This window comes from Parasteatoda tepidariorum, chromosome 6 (genome assembly GCF_982258835.1).
Source record: "Parasteatoda tepidariorum strain Cologne lab strain chromosome 6, Ptep-v5.0, whole genome shotgun sequence".
Classification (NCBI taxonomy): Eukaryota; Metazoa; Arthropoda; class Arachnida; order Araneae; family Theridiidae; genus Parasteatoda; species Parasteatoda tepidariorum.
The window spans coordinates 22873517-22895760 of NC_141760.1; the positions used below are offsets into that span (position 1 = coordinate 22873517).

General features: G+C 32.7%; 1 protein-coding gene across 2 annotated transcripts in view; it reads right to left on the reverse strand.

Moving 5' to 3' along the window:
- The window catches only part of LOC107456042 (uncharacterized), a 110412-nt gene that overhangs the window by 45606 nt on the left and 42562 nt on the right, over positions 1-22244 (reverse strand). For both annotated transcript variants that reach the window (XR_015434554.1, XM_087165542.1), the window contains exons 7-10: positions 21018-21093; positions 12541-12666; positions 6721-7013; positions 6173-6296 (exon numbers count right to left, since the gene is read on the reverse strand). Coding sequence is in view for 1 of the 2 variants with exons in the window: in XM_087165542.1 (XP_087021668.1) it covers positions 6173-6296; positions 6721-7013; positions 12541-12666; positions 21018-21093 (619 nt within the window). In the remaining variant the exon portion in view is untranslated. The remainder of the gene's footprint in view (positions 1-6172; positions 6297-6720; positions 7014-12540; positions 12667-21017; positions 21094-22244) is intronic.

Sequence of the window (22244 nt, forward strand, 5' to 3'; positions counted from 1 at the left end):
AATTGACGTGCTTCAGTTATTTTGAAAATGTTTGAAGTTGGTAAGTTTTCAACTGAATTCACAGTATATTTTTAGCGAAATTTTTATTTAGAAAGGCAACCAAAAATGAGAAAAGTCATTGATTGTTGAATATCATTCTATCAGTGTGAATCCTCATTGCTGCTCTTTTGATTAAAATTCTTTGATTCTAGGTTCCATTGCTCTTGACAGCTCAAATTCAAACTGTTTTTAGGCTAACAACTATGAACATTTTCCATAATAATAAGAACCTAAAAATAGTAAGAATCTAAGAAAACCGGAAAATAATAGCTCTGTGTGCAGCAGCTTTCTTAAAGCTTCATCGCGTCGGTGATCTGAACGGCAACTTTTTACCTGTTTATTGAAAGCTTAGCAATAAACACAGTAGAAATTATTTATATAAATGAAAAAAAAAAGCCTTTTTTAACTTTCAAAATTTATTGTAAACAATATCTTATTTATTCAGATAGCAAAAAAAAAAATGTTAAACGTGTACAGTCAGCAAAAAAAAAAAAGATATCACCCTGAATAACTTTTGTTCTAATGATCGGATTTTCACGATCTAAGTGTCAATCTTAATGGTTTCCGGGGGTGACCTCAAATATGCTAATTAATTAGTGCTAACTATTAATTAAGTTACGAAATCAGACACAAAAACGTACTTTCTCTGAATAAACATGTATTTTTTTTTACATATTTGGATTTCTGACCTTCAAAATATAGGGGGTAGCCGCAATCTGGGAAATGTGGTCCCCATAGTTTGGTCAGGAGAGCGATCCAAAGTTCGTACCCCTTAATGTTAATTTCGCTTTTTGCGTTTTCAGTCATATTTTCAAAACTAATGAAGCAATTCAAAAAAAAATTGCACCCACTCATAAAACTCATTTACCCAAAGATAATTTCATGAAAAAAATAATTTTTAATATTTATTTATTATTTTTTATTATTTAATTAAAGTGAGGATGAAAAAATATTGAATTATAAGGTATGAATTTTTTTATACCATAATAATCTACATATTTTTCAATAGAAAAATCTAAAGTTTCAACTGTTTTTATTTATTAGAATCTGAAAAAAATTAAAATTAATTATTTTTAAAAAAATAATTTGGCGACAATAAAAAAATGATTAAATGGGGCGATTAATATTAAAATGTGATAAACTTGCGAGGAACTTGATTTCGCGCGCGTAGTGTAAAATTTCATTCATATTTTTTTCGCTAATAATCGTTTGCTAATCTTTTTATTTTTATTTCTTTCAAACTATAAAATACGATGTTTCTTTTTAGTCATTTAATAATTTATTTGTAATTCAGTAAAGAAATTATGAATAAAACATTTTGAATAAAAAACACTTTATTCAACAAATGTCTAGTTTTATAAAGGCGTGCATCTGATAGAATATGATTATGCACCAGATTGTGCTTACTTAATGTGATTATTTTTTAATTTTTGATTTTCTTTTTCAATAACTGATACAATTTCAATAATATACATACGTATGCATAGATTTGGAATAATATATTTATCAATTTCTTGAATATATATTTTATAATTATTAATACGAATGCGTAGTCAACATTTTTAATCATCTTAAAACTTCGCCCGGTGGCTGAGCGGTAGCGCTTCGCGATGTCGTTCCTCGGGCCGGGCAAGGCAGACTCAGCCTTTCATCCCTTCAGTGGGTCGATAAATAAATACCAAGCATGATTGGGAACTAAACACTGGGGGTTCCGCGTTCGGCTGACCACCTGACCGGAAAATCTGCTCCTGCACCCCAGAGCCCTAGGTCTAGAAAACTGAGGTGGGCACAGTAGGCCTTGGCCCTCCATGGGCTGTCGTGCAGCTGAGTTTAGAGTAGAGCTTTTTAAAACTTCTTTACATCTTATATATCGCCTTAATCTTAAAATAAATTTGTAAATTACCTGTCTGTGCGTGTTTCGCAGAATTATTTTTCTAACTTTTTTATTGAATTTTAATGCAATTTTTTTTAAATTCTATTATGTATATATTTTTCCAATAATATACTAATTAATCATTTAAGTACTTTAATTTATGTTTTTCTTTAAAATAAAATTACTTTTTAAATTATTGCTAAGTTCTTATTGAAAGAAAACTTAGAATTATTGCCAGCTATCTGAGAATTAAATCTTGTTAAGAAATTAAAAATATTCTACTGATCACACACAATATCATTCGAAGCAGAACAGCTGACTATTTACTAAAAATACTATTGTTTACGAAAAATGAAGATAAATTATTAATTTTATTTTTTTTATTGCTTCTTATTTATTCGAGTAATGAAAAGTAAATGCGTATGTGCGCACAGGGGAAAAATTTAACAGATTGTTTTGTTTTTTAAATGAACAAAAAACTATGGGCATGCAATTTTAATTCAACATTCAAAGTTAATCTTGTGCGCTAACCCTTTTAAGTTACCCTTTTGTCTTAAAAAGTTGAAAATATTTTCTTTAAAAGTTGTTTGTATGATTTCTCAACTTTTGCACAGTTCAAAAAAATATTGCTATATCAGGAAAATGTTCGATATGCCTTGTTTTGTTAAACAACTACTAAAATAAAAAATTGTAAAAAGATTTGAAAAACGTGCTATTTTTAGAATCATCATCTCAAAAATTGTTCTTTTACTCCATTTGACTTTTTTCTTCTTAAATAACTTATAATCATAGTTTTAACACACGTTTTGAAGAAATTATGTATACAAATTTCTCCTAATATTTCGTAATAAAAAAACAAAAATATTAATGATTTATTTATACAGTGAAACCTGCCAAGTTGACCACACTTGTAAGTTTTACACCTGAATAAGTTGACCTCAATTATCAAGAACGGAAATTTTCCTACATAATAAAGAAGCAAAACCTTTGTAACTTGACCACCTGTCTATCTTGTATGTTGACCACTGAAATAAGTTAATTTTGTCTAGGAGTATTATGAAATTCTATTCTAAAGCCCTCATAAGTTGACCAGAAAAAAAAATTCAGAAAATTTTCTGTCATTTTGCAATGTATGTTAATATTTCACTTGTTTGGTGAAATAGTGTAAAAAGCTAATCTAAACCTTTTTGTGAGTTGACCATCTGGGGAAACTGTAGGGAGTCAGCTTTTGACCATTTCTTTCATTCATTCATTGAAAACAGGTGTGTTGGTTGAAAAGTTGCTCTTCCAGTTGCAATAGTGAGCAAATAGGCTTGTATGTGTAGTAATAACAGAATAAATTTTAAAGTGTTAAAATAATTTTGTTTTGCTAAAATTTTCAATGTTTTCGTGTTCTGATATTTTAAGAAATTATTTTTATTAAACACTTCACATGCATAACTAACAAAATAATTTTTTTTAAAAAGTTAGTTAAATATTAAATTATTTCTGTGTAACAAATTGAAGTTCGTTTAGGTTTAAACACATTTCTTGAGATATTCATTTGGCCATTTGCTAAATCAAATTTTTAAGTCAAGTAAAAAAAAATTTAAATGTATAGCAACATGTAGGAAGCGAAAAAGTAAGCAATGTCCCACCCCTTCTATAAGTTGACCACTAGTCTACGTTGGCCACTAAAACAATGCACATGAAGTGGTCAACTTACACAAGTTTTACTGTAATTGTTTCATGGAACCAGAGTAGTTAATTGTTTTCGTAATAATCGGCCTTACAACTATTTAACTTAGATTCTTTGGACTATGCGTCACTTCATGCATGTCTTTCGAGATTGAAATTTCAAAGATAAAATGTAAAAATTACAAGAATGCGTAAGCTGGTTTCAACTAACAAAAAAAAGGGACAAAATCGCTGGCCATATAACATTTATTAAGTTTTACAATTTTATCGAAAATAAATACCGTGATTTCTATAAAATTTTGCGATTATGCATCAGAATAGCTATCTTTTTTCAGGTCCACCTTTGCTTGATCGCTTTTTTTTTTCCTTTCCTAAGAAACTCGAAGTGAGGGGCAAAAGCATTTAACCCTACAACTCTTCATAAATTTATGATAACTTATGAAAATTTGGTTTTAATTCAAAACTGTCATACAAATTACATTAAAACAGCTTTAAAAAAATAAATAATGTCAGATAAAAATTCAAAGATTCTGTAATCTTGGAGAATCAAAAATAATTTATTAATTTATTTAAATTTCCTTTTTAAAGGAGATTTAAAAAAAAAAAAAAAAAAAAAAAAAAAAAGCCCAGAAAGCAACGCGAAAAATTCTTTTGGTTGCTTAGCAACGAGAAGCACTATCTTTTCCCATCTTGTCATTCATTCAGTTTCTTTATGGTTGTTATAAATTATTTCCCCTTCTATGGCGAGGTAATTTGGCATATTTTTAAACCATCGCCAGATATATAAATCCTTATTGCCACCTAATTTACAACCCATTTTTTTCGATATTTTGTCTACCCCCCCTATTTTGAAGGTCAGGAATCCAAATATGTAAAAAAAAATACATGTTTATTCCGAGAAAGTACGTTTTTGTGTCTGATTTCGTAACTTAATTAATAGTTAGCACTAATTAATTAGCATATTTGAGGTCACCCCCGGGAACCATTAAGATTGACACTTAGATCGTGAAAATCCGATCATTAGAACAAAAGTTATTCAGGGTGATATCTTTTTTTTTTTGCTGACTGTACATATGCCTAAGCACAAATACTACTTTTTATATATCCCCTATAGCTTCTGAACTATTTTTTCTATTGACTCATATTTGATTTTATTCTGTTCAATGAAGAAAAAAACACACACGAAACAATGCTTTATTCGTCTAAGTAGACATAAGTGAGTAAGAGGCGTAAAAATATAAAAATGCAAGTGTGCTTTTTATACCTAAAACCTATATAACCATGCAAACTATTACTCCTATCATTGCGTGTATAGTCTCTCTCAATTCAGCTTGAAAATTTGCATCAGAACTTTACTCGGTTAAATTCGTTTTTGGTTTTATGGATTCAATGTTAAGTATAATGAATTATATAGGAAACAATAACTCATTTGTCTTGATAGCAATGTGGGAGGCGTACCCAAGTAGCATAGGGATATTGTAACAGCCTTAAAGTACATCGACCGACATTGTCAATAACGGAGAAAATCGACACTGTATGTACGATATTGTACGATTTCCATCAATGTCACGTTAAAAGTCTCTTTGTAAAACTTCCTATTTTAAACTTCATTAGGTTCATTAATCAAAATTAAATATTTAAGAGACAAAAAAAGATATAGAATTGTTATAATTAAAAAAAAAAAAAATTCAAATATAAATTTAAAGATATCGAAATAACATCGGACTATATTTGATATCAATATTGTGATAGCGTTTTTCTCACGACATCGATCGGTATCTCTAAATCCTGAAACAAACGATGTACCACTCACAAACACAACCGTAAGGGTATAAACAGACCATACCACAGATTGGAAACGGATTGGATTGTAGTTGGAATTGGAGATGATAACGTGTAAATGTAGTGGGAGAACGAAATTACAATAACCTAAACCTATATCTAAACCTATTCTATATTCTTTATTGATATTCTTATATCATTTGCATAGGTATTTGGACACCTATGCAAATGACTATATCTAAGAAGAAAAATTATTTTATTTTCATCCTTTCCGTCTTCATTGTGCTATATTTGGACTGCAAACTCTAAAATTCTTTATAGTTTGGTAATTACAAATATTATACTTTAATTTCAGAGAAGCTGGAATAGTTTTGTTATCAGTATTTTCTGGATCACAAGCAGGCGCGAATATTTTCAAATACTTTTTATTTTTACAAATAATGTAATTTTCGTGATTGCAGCATTCCATCTCATACATTTTTGGAATGTCGGTCGACATTCTACAACGTTTGTAAATGCTGAGAGAAATCGATCGACATTCCACAACGTTTTTTTACAATATCTTTGTGCTATATTGAACATACGTTACAATAGGGGTCAATTTTTAGATTGTACAATATTTCGCTACGATATCGTACAATGTTCGAAGACGCGTTTTTACAATATCGTTTTTGAGATATGTGCTACTTGGGGAAACTATTAAACTTGAGTCTTTTCGTCTCGTGTTTTGTCGCATAAAATTCTCTTCAGTTAGAACGCGTGCCTTAATCACAAAAAGAGGTGAAATAGCATTACACTTACCCCAAGGAAGCGCTCGTTAGGATCTGGCGTGCAGTAGAGAGGATATTTTTCACAGAGTTCTTCCTCGGATTTGAGGAATGTGCACTTTGAGGGGTGTTCCAAGCATACATTCTTCCGATTCCGCCTGAAGAATTGAAATGATACATTATCATAATGTTATTTTTTTTAAAAAATGAACTCATTTTTTAAAAATTTTTTTTGAAAAATCCAAGCCCTCAAATGAGTAGTTAGGTGTTAAAAAGCAATTAAATTTAGAATATGAAAGATAAGGAAATAATTTGATCGAGTTTTTTTAAAGTGTATCTTAAAGAAGGGAGTTTTAGTAATTCCAACTTCGTTCTTAGAGATATCATTTCTTAAAATTTAAATATTAATTTAACTCTTTATTGTGCATAATTTTTTACTTTACTTCAAAAAGGATTTTGAAAAGTCAGATTAACTTGACCCTAAACAAAAATTCCCTAGAGAAATCTTTTTCGTAGAGATAATAAGTCTGATTAACAACCGTGGTAATAGAATTTGTGAATAAGTCATGTGATAGTTCTTACGTATTGCTGTTGCAGATAGTGATGGCGGGTCTTTGGATGATGCTGGGCCTGCTTATAAATTCGTTCATGGTTGCCTCGTATGACAGGTAAAGCTTCGTCAAATAGAGACTGTGATACAGGAACCCGCCCACTGACAGAAGGAATACTGACATCTTCACCAGTCTCTCCTTTTTCGATTTCACCAGTACCACATCTGACATGCTTCGAATGTAGGCATTCTTCAATACCGCGTAAATGCTCAGCCTTTTCCTCATGGTGTGACACTTCATTGATCTGAGCTTTTTTATTCGTTTCTGTGTACGAGAAAAAAAATTTAAACAAATCAAACATCCAGGATGGTGAAATAAAATCAATTTAAAATATAATAAACACATTTCCAAATTCGTAATTGAATCATTCAATGCAAATATTGCTTGCCAATAATGGAATCTATAAATAAAGCAGAAAGTTTGCATGTACATGCATAACAGTATACGCATACATGTGTATGCATGCATGTATGTGTATACATGCATATATACCATATACAATCCGCAATTCTGAGCCGATCCACATCAAATGTGGTGCACATACATTTGAAAATACGGTGAAGCTAACTATGGTGATCAGTTCATGTGCTACATCCTATAGAAAAATGTTTTCTGCAGGATTTCATAAGTATTTTATAATATAAAAAATTGCCTAGTCTATAACTTTACTTAACTCAGTGGAGGCATTTTTATTAATTACTTATGTATGATTCTCGATGTAGATTAGCACAAGAAAGATCAGCATTAATAATTCTACTTGATATGAGCACCTTAAGATTATGTAAGATGTATGAAATTACGTGTTCATTTTGCTATTTAAATGTGTTTTCTAGCAAGTTTAATTTAATGCCAACAAGAATCAAAAATAAAATTGAAATAATTTTCGAAAGACCGAAGTAATAGGAAAAATTGTTATTGAATTTTTTCTTTAAACTAGGCTTAAATAATACGTAAAAAATGCATAGATAAATATAAATGTGCGAAGTAAGTTTTAAATTAAACTTTTAATTTTTCTTCCGTTTTAATAAATTTAATGTTATGCATTGGAAAAGTAATAGAAAAGTACAACAAATAACAAAAAATAAAAGCTTTAAAGTAAGCATCAATTCAGCTGGATAATTTGTAGCAGGGGTAATTGTAGTACTATGACATGTGTTCTAAAAATTGATTATATAATACTGGTGGCTTGACGCCCGGTGGCTGAGTGGTAGCGCTTCGCGCTGCCGTGCCACAGGTCCTTGGTTCGATCCTTGGGCCGGGTAAGGCCGACTCAGCCTTTCATCCCTTCAGTGGGTCGATAAAAATGAGTACCAAGCATGCTTGGGAACTAACACTGGGGGTTCCGCGTTCGGCTGACCACCTGACCGGAACATATGCTCCCGCACCCCAGAGCCCAAGGTCAAGAAAACTGAGATGGGCACAGTCGGCCTTGGCCCTCTTAATGGGCTGTCGCGCCACTGAGTTAGTTTTTTAGTTTAATACTAGTGGGTTGCGCCCCTTGCTCGCTAACGCTCGCCAACCCCCGAAAATTGCTTCTCAATCTTATAAGATTTGCGAAGCAAACCAAGATCGCTTCGCTCGCTACTAATATAGGTACATTGCAAATGCACAAAATTCTAAGAATTCAAAACAATCATTCAAATCCATATAAAAACTTCTTTTTTTTTAAAAAAAAATTACATCTATTTAGTAAATACTAAGTCATTACAATAAATCTGAATTCAAATAAATGACATGTAATTCGTTAAACCTATTAGAAATGTGCTATAGTATAATTCGTGATATAAATCAAAAATCATCAAATAAATTCGTAATATATAAATTCGTTAAAAAAGCACTTTCGACAAAATACTAAAATAAAGATCTATCAACAAAGACTACTCACTTCTGCCTAGCTTACTAGTATGAGATTGCCGCAGATGATGCTCTCTGGTTATTTCAGTTTCCGTTTTTAAAAGCGCTATATGTTGAGCCACCTCAACTAGATTTGGCATGTGACATTTTTAGTGGCAATCATTGGTCGATTTTCTAGCGTTGCCATTCGGGGAGTTGTAATGAGGCTTTTTTTGTTGCCGTGTAAGAGAAATAGTAACGTAAACAAAACAAAGCAAACGTTGCCACCGGCGGAAAAGAAATACTGCCAAAATTTGGGAGCCACGTAAGAGAATTATATATAATAGACTAGGAGGCTTTGCCCCCTGCTCGCTGCCGTTCACCAACCCCCGAAACTGCTTTCACAGTTCATTTCGGATTGCTTCGCAATCCAATGCTCGCTTTGCTCTTTCATTGGATACGTTCTTAACGTCTAGTTTTTGTATACTTTTTTGAATACTGAAGTTCCGAAAACTTTTCACTGTAGAAAATTCTAAACCTGTACATTTCAATATAAATTTGAAATTGCAAACAGTTCACATATTTTTCTTAATCACACTATTCTAAATTTCAGTTGTTGAGAAAAGTAACTGTTGTAAGTTTTGTTTTAAAGTCTTTCCCACCAGAGGGCTAAAGCCATGTGTTGTAAAACAATATGAAATAGTAGTCTGCCACTGAACGCCGGATGTAAAGCATCGGCTTTGATGAAGATAATTTTGTATTTTTAATTCTCTGAAGGGCGCCACCTTAATAATATGGAATTTGTAAAATAAATGTATAGATTTTTGATTGTTGATGAAGCTCATCATTTTGTGTTTTCATCAGTGTTCAGAAGCAGAACAACTATAAGTTTTTTATTTTATCACAAAAAAAATAAAATGTATAAAAAACAAAGAAAATGAGTATAATCATAGAAAAAGTTAAAATTATAATATAGTATTTGTCAGTTAAAATAAAACTTTTTGTTTAAGTCATTGCTAACAATTCAAATTTCTCCGAGGCAATTCTAAAGTATAAATTAAGGTAGTATTGTTAAGTTGAAACACAATATTTTTAGTTTTGATGTCAACAATACAATTCAATTTTTCACAAAAACGATTGTTTCCATTGTTAAGTTCAATGTCAACAATTCAAATTTTTCTGGGCAACTCTTAACCTTTAAATATTATTTTTTTTTATGTACACATTTCGAAATGTCAGTATTCAACCACAAAACAACTTAAAGTCCTCAAATTTAGCATGAAGTTGTAAAATGTAATGAAAGAGGGTCATAGCAATAATGAAAGTAGAAGTAAAGTTAGTACTGTAAAATTAAAACAATATTTTTAATCAGTGAGCCAAGTTCTTCAAGTAGCAGTTGTAGAAGTAGGTTGTTTATTTAAAACTTTTTATAGAATTTCTTTAAGAACACAATTGTTAATTTGGGCATTTGGCGATACAACACCTTTAGAAATTTTTGCTCCAAAGAGCTAACATAAGCACAATACTAACATAACGTTAACTTGCGAACTTTTTTGCTCCAATATTGCTTGATAGGTCAGCTCTGATAGTATAGGAGCCTTACTTTAGAATTAAATGATGTGTTACGTCAAGCGCTCAGGTATCATAATTTTGATCTAGTTGCGCTTCTATGTCATTTTGATTTATGTTGCTAAGTTAACTTTCAAAAAATTCTATGACTGGCAACAGCAATTTTATTTTTTAAATAGTTTATTTTTATTTCTTTTAGGATTCGTTTTTTTTTTTAGCGAAATGTTTTTTTAACCTAACAGAATTCTTTGCCGACTGTTTTCTCTATGAATGAAGAAAATAAAGTAAATATTTAACTGTTGTGAAAAGAATCTTATTTAGTTGTACAAAGTACTTCAGCCAAAATTTGGGAGCCACGTAAGAGAATTATATATATTAGATCAGAAACACATCATTAAAAGGCAGAATGCTTTGGTGTTTTCAAAACAAAGCAAACGTTGCCACCGGTGGAAAAGAAATACAGCCAAAATTTGGGAGCCACGTAAGAGAATTATATATAATAGATAATATTAGTGCCATTGGTTAGTATAGTTTCAGACAGCATTAAAAATGTACCCAACTTTTACTGACGTGAATCATATTTGTAAGTTGAAGACATACATTTAACTAATATTTTCGTCCTTCAATTTTGGAAGGTTTTAAAATGTTTTTAAGAGTCCAGATTTTTTACTGATTTTTGAAATTAAGTTGTACTGTATTTATTTACAAGAATTACCATTACAACTTTGTAATAGTTTTTATTTGGGGACCCCTTATATTTAGAGATTTTAAAATAAACCAGTATATATGGAAATGAACCAAGAACCAAGCACAAACAGAAGTTGCATTATCCAAAATGAACGCTGTAGAAAGCAAAGAATATCATGGTCACCAAGAGCAGGATTTCAGCATAATTGAACAAAATTAATCGCCTCACCAAGGGGCCCCCGATTCTACAACTGTATTAAAATCACTTCTAACTTTGCTAAAGCGGCAAAACGGTAAGGAATAAATTTCTTTGCTGCTTGCCATTGAATGAAGGGAGAGCAAACCTCGTGATTTAAAAACCTTTCTGTCAGGAGTAGGAATATCAGTCGTCACAAAAGGTTTTGGATGCCGGTGAGGAAAGATGCTTCAATAACTGACTCTCACAGAAAGATATTCTGTATTTTATACACGAGGTGACCTCCGCTAGTCCCCTCTCCATAGCTCCATCATTGGTATTGTACTGACAGCCTGGTGGTGAAAAACCAATAGACTTGCTCTCACCGGTGTCAACGAAGCCACAAGTGGGTATTTGTTTCCTCTGAACGGGTTCAGGGATACGTTGACCACACCACAATGTCTAATACAATGTTGATTCCATAATGTCTAGCAATCAGGAACATTTAAGTAAGGATAATTCTCTCTCTCTCGCCCTAGTGAAACGTTCCAGTTAATATGGAAAATTAAGATAATGATAGGGTTATCAGACTTAAGGTCCTCCGATCAGATTTTAATTACCTTCGAATGAACTGGAGGAGAAACGAAAGGCGTAATATTCTTTTCACGGAAGAGTCTAGTTTTTCTGCTCAACCTGATAATAGGCGTATTTTCATCTGGAGGGAACGTGGCACTAGAAACAATCCTGCGTTCGTGCACGAAAGTGTAAGATTTTGCAGTGGGAGAGTAATGGTCTATGATGGCATCTCTATTGATGGACGTAAGAATCTCTATATCATTCGAAATGGAGCTCTGACCGGTTATCGATATAAGGATGAGATCCTGAGACTTATTGTAGTCCCTTACGCTGCAGCAATTGAAGATGACTTTATGTTACTGGCCGATAATTGCAGTCTACATCGTGCTAAGTTGATGAATGATTTCCTTCTGGAGGGAAGAATCATACGAATGGATTGGTCAGCGTGTTCTCCGGACATGAACCCAGTAGAACATGTTTGGGACATTCAAGACAGACTAATTTCTGGGTGCCTACCACCCCTACGAACTCTTAAAGAACTAGAAAGAGCTCTTCTGGAGGATTGGGACAGAATACTCCCAGCCCCTCATAAATAACCTCATTGACTCGATGCTTCAAAGGTGTTTAACGTTGCTGGCCTGTCCGGGGAAACCATGTCCCCTACTGAGAACGATTTTCTTTTAAGGAAATACTTTTTTGCTTTTTCTCCTCATGGGCACAAATAGTGTTTTTTTTTCTGTTGTATCCAAATGCTCGATAAAACTCATTTTTCTGACAAACAAATGTTTTTTCTCATCTCATATAGTCTACAACGTCTGTCGATAATGTATCAATCATTCAAACAATTCTCCAGGTGCAGAATCAACCACAACCTCGATAATTGTTTTGAGCAGTGTATATAATTGGACCAACAATCGTTAGAATCTTGGTACTTAAACTGAAATGGCTTACCTTTCTGGAGCTGAACTTGTAATAAAGAGCCAGCATAATGCAAGTCAGGACGTCCAGCGTGTCGATAATGGAGGCTCCAATCCACATGCCCAAGCATCCCCCGAAACTGCTGATCAATTCTGTCGGCTGAAAGAGGAATATAAGGTTGTCATTAAATCTATATGCTGATAGAGATTTAAAAATAAGAAAATGAAGCAAAGTACTTTAAAAAGAAACATTTTTAATTGTAAACTTGCATTTAGAATCTTTAATGATTTCGCGACATGAATAGGGTTCTGGTTTTAATAAAGGATTCGGAAAATTATATAGATTTTGAAAATTTTCTTCAGTTAATCAAAATTCGGAGGTCATTTCTCCTATGCAATTACAATGAACTTAGAATACGATATAAAACAAAATAGCTCCTGTCGGTACTTTTTCTCAATAAAACCTGAAGAATGTACTCTGGTTTCTACTATTTAAAAACGATGGAAATTATAAAGAACAATCTGTTTTATGTACCGGGTGTCATAAAATTCAAAGGAGGTGATAAAAGGTGGACATCTACTATTTTTAAAGGATTGGAATAATAAAGAAAAATCTGTTTTATATACCGGGTGTCATAAAATTCAAAGAAGGTGGACTTCTACTATTTTTAAAAGATTGGAATAGTAAAGAAAAATCTGTTTTATATACCGGGTGTCATAAAATTCAAAGAAGGTGGACTTCTACTATTTTTAAAAGATTGGAATAGTAAAGAAAAATCTGTTTTATATACTGGGTGTCATAAAATTCAAAGAAGGTGGACTTCTACTATTTTTAAAAGATTGGAATAATAAAGAAAAATCTGTTTTATATACCGGGTGTCATAAAATTTAAAGGAGGTGATAAAAGGTGGACTTCTACTATTTTTAAAAGATTGGAATAGTAAAGAAAAATCTGTTTCATATACCGGGTGTCATAAAATTCAAAGAAGGTGGACTACTACTATTTTTAAAAGATTGGAATAATAAAGAAAAATCTGTTTTATATACCGGGTGTCATAAAATTCAAAGAAGGTGGACTTCTACTATTTTTAAAAGATTGGAATAATAAAGAAAAATCTGTTTTATATACCGGGTGTCATAAAATTCAAAGGAGGTGATAAAAGGTGGACATCTACTATTTTTAAAGGATTGGAATAATAAAGAAAAATCTGTTTTATATACCGGGTGTCATAAAATTCAAAGAAGGTGGACTTCTACTATTTTTAAAAGATTGGAATAGTAAAGAAAAATCTGTTTTATATACCGGGTGTCATAAAATTCAAAGAAGGTGGACTTCTACTATTTTTAAAAGATTGGAATAGTAAAGAAAAATCTGTTTTATATACTGGGTGTCATAAAATTCAAAGAAGGTGGACTTCTACTATTTTTAAAAGATTGGAATAATAAAGAAAAATCTGTTTTATATACCGGGTGTCATAAAATTTAAAGGAGGTGATAAAAGGTGGACTTCTACTATTTTTAAAAGATTGGAATAGTAAAGAAAAATCTGTTTCATATACCGGGTGTCATAAAATTCAAAGAAGGTGGACTACTACTATTTTTAAAAGATTGGAATAATAAAGAAAAATCTGTTTTATATACCGGGTGTCATAAAATTTAAAGGAGGTGATAAAACGTGGACTTCTACTATTTTTAAAAGATTGGAATAGTAAAGAAAAATCTGTTTCATATACCGGGTGTCATAAAATTCAAAGAAGGTGGACTTCTACTATTTTTAAAAGATTGGAATAATAAAGAAAAATCTGTTTTATATACCGGGTGTCATAAAATTCAAAGAAGGTGGATTTCTACTATTTTTAAAAGATTGGAATAATAAAGAAAAATCTGTTTTATATACCGGGTGTCATAAAATTCAAAGGAGGTTATGGTGAGCTACAGATCTAGCCTCACCTAACTTTATTTAAAGCTTTAAATTTATTTAACACCGTTGGCAACGTTCCGTTGACAACTGAGTTGTAATTTGGTTTTTCACTTTTCCAGTTTTACCTTTTTTCATTCTCGGCCGTCAAACCAGATGGTTGTGTTCTTGTTTTTAGTTAATAAATTTAGTTTATGTATGAATGATATTTCTTTCCTTGTACATAACGTTCAATAGACCCTCGAAGACATGGGGGCCTAAAAGTGGTGACCCGTTTGGACATAGAACACGTATAGTCTGCAAATAGAATGTGTTTCTTTCATGGTGGTGTCAACTGGCGTTCAGTAAGCTTATTCTACGACGTAAATATGGTCATTTATTTCAAATATTAGATGAAATTTAAATTTATAAATGCTTAAGATAATGCAAATTTTTTAATATTTCTATAAAGTTAATTGAACTTTTTAAAATATTCTGTCATTATATTTGACATAATAACTACTTTTCAATTTCGTAAACTTTGTTACTCTAATCTTAATTTACTATAAATTTCAATTACAGTGTGTAAAAAGCAATGAATTTTTAATTAGAGTATAAGAAATACAATTAATTAGTTTCAACTTTATCACTTACAATAATTTTAATTTAAAATGAAGTATTCTTCAACTGTATTTTGCATTCTTTCTCAAAATGCATTTATTAACTTATGTTTGATATACTTCGATTAGAAATTTAAATTTGTGATTTATTGTGCATGCCTTTTACTTTTTGCTCTCTGACTCGCTCATGTAAACAAAATGCCTGACGAAATTACTGCTTCTGAAAGCGTGGCAGATGTTGCTCGCGTCGCTTTTAAAGCACCCCCGTTCTGGCGCGCTAATCCAGAAGTGTGGTTTATTCAATTGGAATCTCAGTTTGTCGTATCTGGGATAAGCGCCGACGACACAAAATATCACTGCGTTGTGTCTGCTCTAGATGGAGACGTTCTAACTTTAATTTCGGATATTATTCGGCAGCCACCTACTGATAATAAATATGAAACGATTAAAAATAGAATAATTGCAAACTATGCAGATTCCGAAACTGCTCGTTTGAAAATGCTTCTTAAAGACTTAGAATTGGGAGATAAACGACCTTCTCACTTATTACGCTCCATGCAAGATCTCGCTGGTAATTCTATAAGCACAGAAATTTTACGTTCACTTTTTCTTCAGCGTTTACCGGTCTCCGTGCAACAAATTCTTTCAGTTTGCATGGAAAAAGGTGAGCAAAATTTATCTCTCCTAGCCGAGAAAGCCGATAAAATTTTGGAAGTAACTCAAAATTCATTGACAGTTAATTCTATAAATGTGACAGATGACAATTCGCGTTTTCAAAAATTGGAGGATGAAATTCGTAAACTTTCCGAGACCGTTACACGTTTGTCTAGACAACAATATCGGAATAAAAATAAATTTAGCACACGTAGACAAGGCTCTCGTTCAAGGTCGACACAGCGCACTGTGGCTGGACCTCTATGCTGGTATCACTATAAATTCGGTACTAAAGCTAATAAATGCATTCCTCCTTGCAATTACGCTCAAAATTCGGAAAACTGATTGGACCCTCTGTTCATGCGACGGCAGATATAGGTCCTAGTAAAAGTCGCCTATTTGTATACGACAGACTCACCAACCGCCAGTTTCTTATAGACACCGGGGCTTCTGTTTCAGTTATTCCAAAAACACATATGCAGAAAAATTTGATTTCTAATAAATCTTTTGATATTTACGCTGCTAATGGTTCGAAAATTGCAGTTTACGGTCAGACAACATGTACTTTAGATTTCGGAATTTCCAGGCGATTTCAATGGAAATTTCTTGTCGCTGACGTTACTCAACCAATTTTAGGAGCGGATTTTCTCACCCATTTTAAATTGCTGGTTGATTTAAAAAATAAAAAATTTATTGATTCCTTAACTTACGCTGGTATTAAAGGGGAAACATTTCCTACTTTCTCTTTGGGTTTAACAACTATTGCAGAAGATGCTGTTTATCGAAAATTATTATTGCAGTACCCTCGCATATGTACGAATAACTTAACTTTCAACACTTCAACTCATGATGTTCAGCATCATATTCAAACTACAGGTCCTCCGGTGTTTGCAAAAGCTAGACGTTTGCCACCGGATAAACTTGCAGCCGCTAAAAAAGAATTTGATTATATGTTAAAAACCGGCTTATGCAGGCCGTCAAGTAGCCCATGGGCAAGTCCTATTCATATGGTGCCGAAGTCAAACGGCACTTGGAGAATATGCGGTGATTACAGACGGTTAAATTCTATTACAATACCAGACAGATACCCTCTCCCACACATTCATGATTTCGCTTATAGCCTAAATGAGTCAAAAATTTATTCAAAGTTAGATTTTGTTCGAGCGTATCATCAGATCCCTGTCGCGGAAGCAGACATTGAAAAAACAGCTGTTATAACCCCTTTTGGCTTATTCGAATTCACTAAAATGATGTTTGGGCTCTGCAATGCAGGACAAACTTTCCAACGCTTCATGCATGTCGTTTTAAGGGGATTAGAATTTTGCTTCGTATACCTTGATGACGTTTTAATTGCTTCCAAAACTTTACAAGAACACTTAACTCACTTAAATATAGTTTTTAAACGTTTTGATGAATACGGAATTGTTTTGAATACCGAAAAATGTGTGTTTGGAAAATCAAAGTTAAAATTTTTAGGTTTTGAAGTGTCTCCCGATGGAATTGCTCCTTCACCTAGTAAAGTGTCCGCAATTACCGATTTTCCCCAACCTAAAACTGTATCGGAATTACGTAGATTTTTAGCAATGTTCAATTTTTACCATAGATTTATAGATCACGCTTCCGAAAAACAATCTCTCCTTAGTTCCTTACTCACAAATAAAAAGAAAGACCCTACATCCATTAATTGGTCAACCGAAGCTGTGTGCGCTTTTGAAACTTGCAAACAAGCCATTTCTAAGGCAGCAACACTTGCACACCCCACACCCGCCGCAAAATTGTTTTTGCATACAGACGCGTCCGACGTTGGTATAGGCGCAGTCCTTCAACAGCTAAAAAACTCCACACTCGAACCTCTAGCATTCTTTTCTCGCAAACTCACGCTCACTGAAAGAAAATACAGTACGTACGATAGAGAGTTACTCGCAGTCTACTCTTCCATACGGTACTTCGCTCACATGTTAGAGGGAAGAGAGTTCCATGTGCTAACGGATCATAAACCGTTGACCTTCGCATTCCAGCAAAAATCGGATGACTCTTCACCTCGTAAAAACCGACATTTACAGTATATAAGTCAGTTTACAACGTCGATTCGTCACGTGCCTGGAAAAGAAAATGTTGTTGCTGATGCACTATCTCGCATTGAGGAAATAGCACTCACTGGTCGAATGGACTACGCTGAACTTGCAGCAGCGCAAAAATCCGATCCCGAACTTAGCACTTTAAAGTCGTCAGCTAATTCTAGTTTAGTTTTCAAAAATATTGTATTTCCTCCTGACGGTATAATACTTTGTTGTGATACTTCTACTAATGTTGCACGTCCATTTATTCCTCAATCTTATCGACAAATAATTTTTTACAAATTTCATAACCTGTCACATCCCGGTATACGCGCAACAATTCGTCTCATTAAACAAAGGTTCATTTGGCCTTCCTTGAATAAAGATTGTACCCTGTGGTGTCGAGCTTGTGTCTCGTGTCAGAGAGCTAAAATTCAAAGGCATACGAAATCACCTTTAAAAGATTATCCTCTAACTTCTGATAGGTTCGCTCATATACATATTGATATCGTCGGACCACTTCCTACATCGAAAGGTTTTAGATTTTGTCTCACAACAATTGATCGCTTCACGCGTTGGCCTGAAGCAACGCCAATTGTTGACACCACTGCTGAAACTGTTGCTGCTGCCCTACTGAATACCTGGATAGCTCGCTTTGGAGTTCCAGAAACTGTAACTACTGATAGAGGAGCACAATTTGAAAGTGAACTTTTTTCACAATTATCCAGAATGCTGGGTATACACAGAACTCGAACAACAGCTTACCACCCACAAGCTAATTCAATGGTCGAACGCTTTCACCGACACTTAAAATCGTCCATTAGAGCCTATGCCACAGAAAAATGGATCGAAGTCCTGCCACTAATTCTTTTAGGAATGAGAACTGCTATTAAAGAGGACCTCACCTTTTCAAGTGCAGAGATGCTCTATGGCACAACCCTTCGATTGCCCGGAGATTTTTTCCGACCTTCCAGTACTGGCAAAGAATCCCGCAATGTCCCGGTTTTTGTACAAAAACTTCGTGAGTTCATGTGTACGTTGCTTCCTACTCAAGTACCACAACACGGACAGCACAATATTTTTGTGCATCAAGACTTGAAAACGTGCACACATGTGTTTGTGAGAATTGACAGTGGCCGCCGAAGTCTCGAACCTCCATATCACGGCCCACATAAAGTTGTGAAACGCAACGACAAAGTGTTCACCTTAAAAATTGGAAATAAAGAATCAACAGTAACCATTGACAGACTTAAACCATGTTTTACAGACAATACGTCCAATGTGCATCCAAGAGTTGAAAATCTCCCCACAAATCCTCCATATAAATCTATTCTAAAGAACAGTATGGAATCTTCACAACAATCAACGAATCTTACACCTTCCAAACCGAAACAGCATAAGGTTAAATTTGAAAACTCTCCTCGATCTTTAACCAAAACTACAATGAGAGGAAGAAAAGTTCAAGTACCTGTTCGTTACCCGCAATAGACATTTGCGCAGTTTATTTTTGGTAACGTTCGTGGACCTCACTGGAGGGGGAGTACTATGGTGAGCTACAGATCTAGCCTCACCTAACTTTATTTAAAGCTTTAAATTTATTTAACACCGTTGGCAAAGTTCCGTTGACAACTGAGTTGTAATTTGGTTTTTCACTTTTCCAGTTTTACCTTTTTTCATTCTCGGCCGTCAAACCAGATGGTTGTGTTCTTGTTTTTAGTTAATAAATTTAGTTTATGTATGAATGATATTTCTTTCCTTGTACATAACGTTCAATAGACCCTCGAAGACATGGGGGCCTAAAGAGGTGATAAAAGGTGGACTTCTACTATTTTTAAAAGATTGGAATAGTAAAGAAAAATCTGTTTTATATACCGGGTGTCATAAAATTCAAAGAAGGTGGACTTCTACTATTTTTAAAAGATTGGAATAATAAAGAAAAATCTGTTTTATATACCGGGTGTCATAAAATTCAAAGGAGGTGATAAAAGGTGGAATTCTACTATTTTTAAAAGATTGGAATATTAAAGAAAAATCTGTTTCATATACCGGGTGTCATAAAATTCAAAGAAGGTGGACTTCTACTATTTTTAAAAGATTGGAATAATAAAGAAAAATCTGTTTTATATACCGGGTGTCATAAAATTTAAAGGAGGTGATAAAAGGTGGACTTCTACTATTTTTAAAAGATTGGAATAGTAAAGAAAAATCTGTTTCATATACCGGGTGTCATAAAATTCAAAGAAGGTGGACTACTACTATTTTTAAAAGATTGGAATAATAAAGAAAAATCTGTTTTATATACCGGGTGTCATAAAATTTAAAGGAGGTGATAAAAGGTGGACTTCTACTATTTTTAAAAGATTGGAATAGTAAAGAAAAATCTGTTTTATATACCGGGTGTCATAAAATTCAAAGGAGGTGATAAAAGGTGGACTTCAACTATTTTTAAAAGATTGGAATAGTAAAGAAAAATCTGTTTCATATACCGGGTGTCATAAAATTCAAAGAAGGTAGACTACTACTATTTTTAAAAGATTGGAATAATAAAGAAAAATCTGTTTTATATACCGGGTGTCATAAAATTCATAGGAGGTGATAAAAGGTGGACTTCTACTATTTTTAAAAGATTGGAATAGTAAAGAAAAATCTGTTTCATATACCGGGTGTCATAAAATTCAAAGAAGGTGGACTTCTACTATTTTTAAAAGATTGGAATAGTAAAGAAAAATATGTTTTATATACCGGGGGTCATAAAATTCAAATGAGGTGATAAAAGGTGGACTACTACTATTTTTAAAAGATTGGAATAGTAAAAAAAAATCTGTTTTATATACCGGGTGTCATAAAATTCAAAGAAGGTGGACTTCTACTATTTTTAAAAGATTGGAATAATAAAGAAAAATCTAATTTATATACCGGGTGTCATAAAATTCTAAGGAGTTGATAAAAGGCGGAAAAGTTACCATAGAGAAAATCCGATATACGCTATAAAACAACTATAAAAAGTGATTTTTAAATGTTAGGCATTTTTTAAAACAAAATAGCTTTAAAAGTAAAATTGAGATGGATCATTATTGGTAAATAACATTGATCCTTAAACATGTTTTAATAGATTGAATTAAAATTGAAATGGATCATTGTTGGTAAATAACATTGATCCTTAAACATGTTTTAATAGATTTAATTAAAATTGAAATGAATCATTGTTGGAAAATAACAATGATTCTTGAACATACTTTAATAGATTGAATTAAAATTAATATAATGGAATAAAAATAATCACCTGTATGCGTGGAACAGAAAACAGTTCGTTGAGACGAAATGCATTAAATTTGATGACGAGAGATACATTACTCATCCTAAAAAAATGAAAAAGTACTATAATTTAAAAATTATATATCTATTTCTTCTAAGAAAATAGTAACACTATTTTTTATTTGAAAATTAAAATGCTTTTCACCCATTGAAAAAATCTGTCGAAAAACAAGAGAAAAAGAAAAAAAACCTCAATTCGATTAGAAACGCAAATAAATCATTCCCTCCAACCGTAAATGAGTTTTCACAGAATCGGAATTAGTCCATTCACTTTGAGTGTCTGAAATGAGAAGTTAAATGGATGGACTTGGCCAATCGAAATGATATTTACCGTTTTTTTCTTCATTAGTCTGCAGACACGTGACATGATATAGGGCTTTTATTCATTTATTATTCGAAATAAAATGTGTGGCACAATTGAAGATTCTGACATATAACTTAAGATTTACTATTTTGAAGAAAAATGTTTTTATACATCTGTTTTTGTGCAGAACTGTAGTTTCATCTATTCGACGCATCAACTTCATTGCTAAAATAGACGCTATAAATATTGAGCAGGAAAGAGTGTTATCTTTGATCAGAAAGTAGATTTCCAAATAACTTAATGGAATTTAGTAAAAATTTATTCAAACCAATAATATATTTTTTTGTGAATGTCTTGCACTTAATTTTTGAAAGTGAGGAGAATGGTGGTTCACCATATGTTGCAGCATTGAAATCTTTACATCACTTTTCCTTAAAACTTATTAACCCTTTCCTTCTAGCTCCCGTGAAAATGACGGGGTGAGGTTTCACCCTCTATTTCTCGCTCCCCTGAAATTTCCGGGCTGGAGTGTTCAGTAGTAACGCGCCAATAGGAATAAAACTAATTCATTTCTTTTTCCAGGAAAACATTTTATTTCTCATTCTATACACCATATGACAGTACCAGGATATTTTTTAAGGTAATTGTAGATAGTTAGTTAATTTTAAACTAGATGTAAGCACTAATTAAATACGCGTATTTGGCAAAATAGGCACTTTTTTGACAGTTTTCTTGAAAATTAACCGATCTTTAAGGTGTTAATGGTTTGGAGTTCAGTTTGAATATGAGTGAAATAAATCATGTTCAAAAAAGGTTTAGCGAACCTGAAAAAGACTTCATTTTAGGAATATTCAAAGGAATATTTTGTTAACACCTCTTTCGAAATTCACG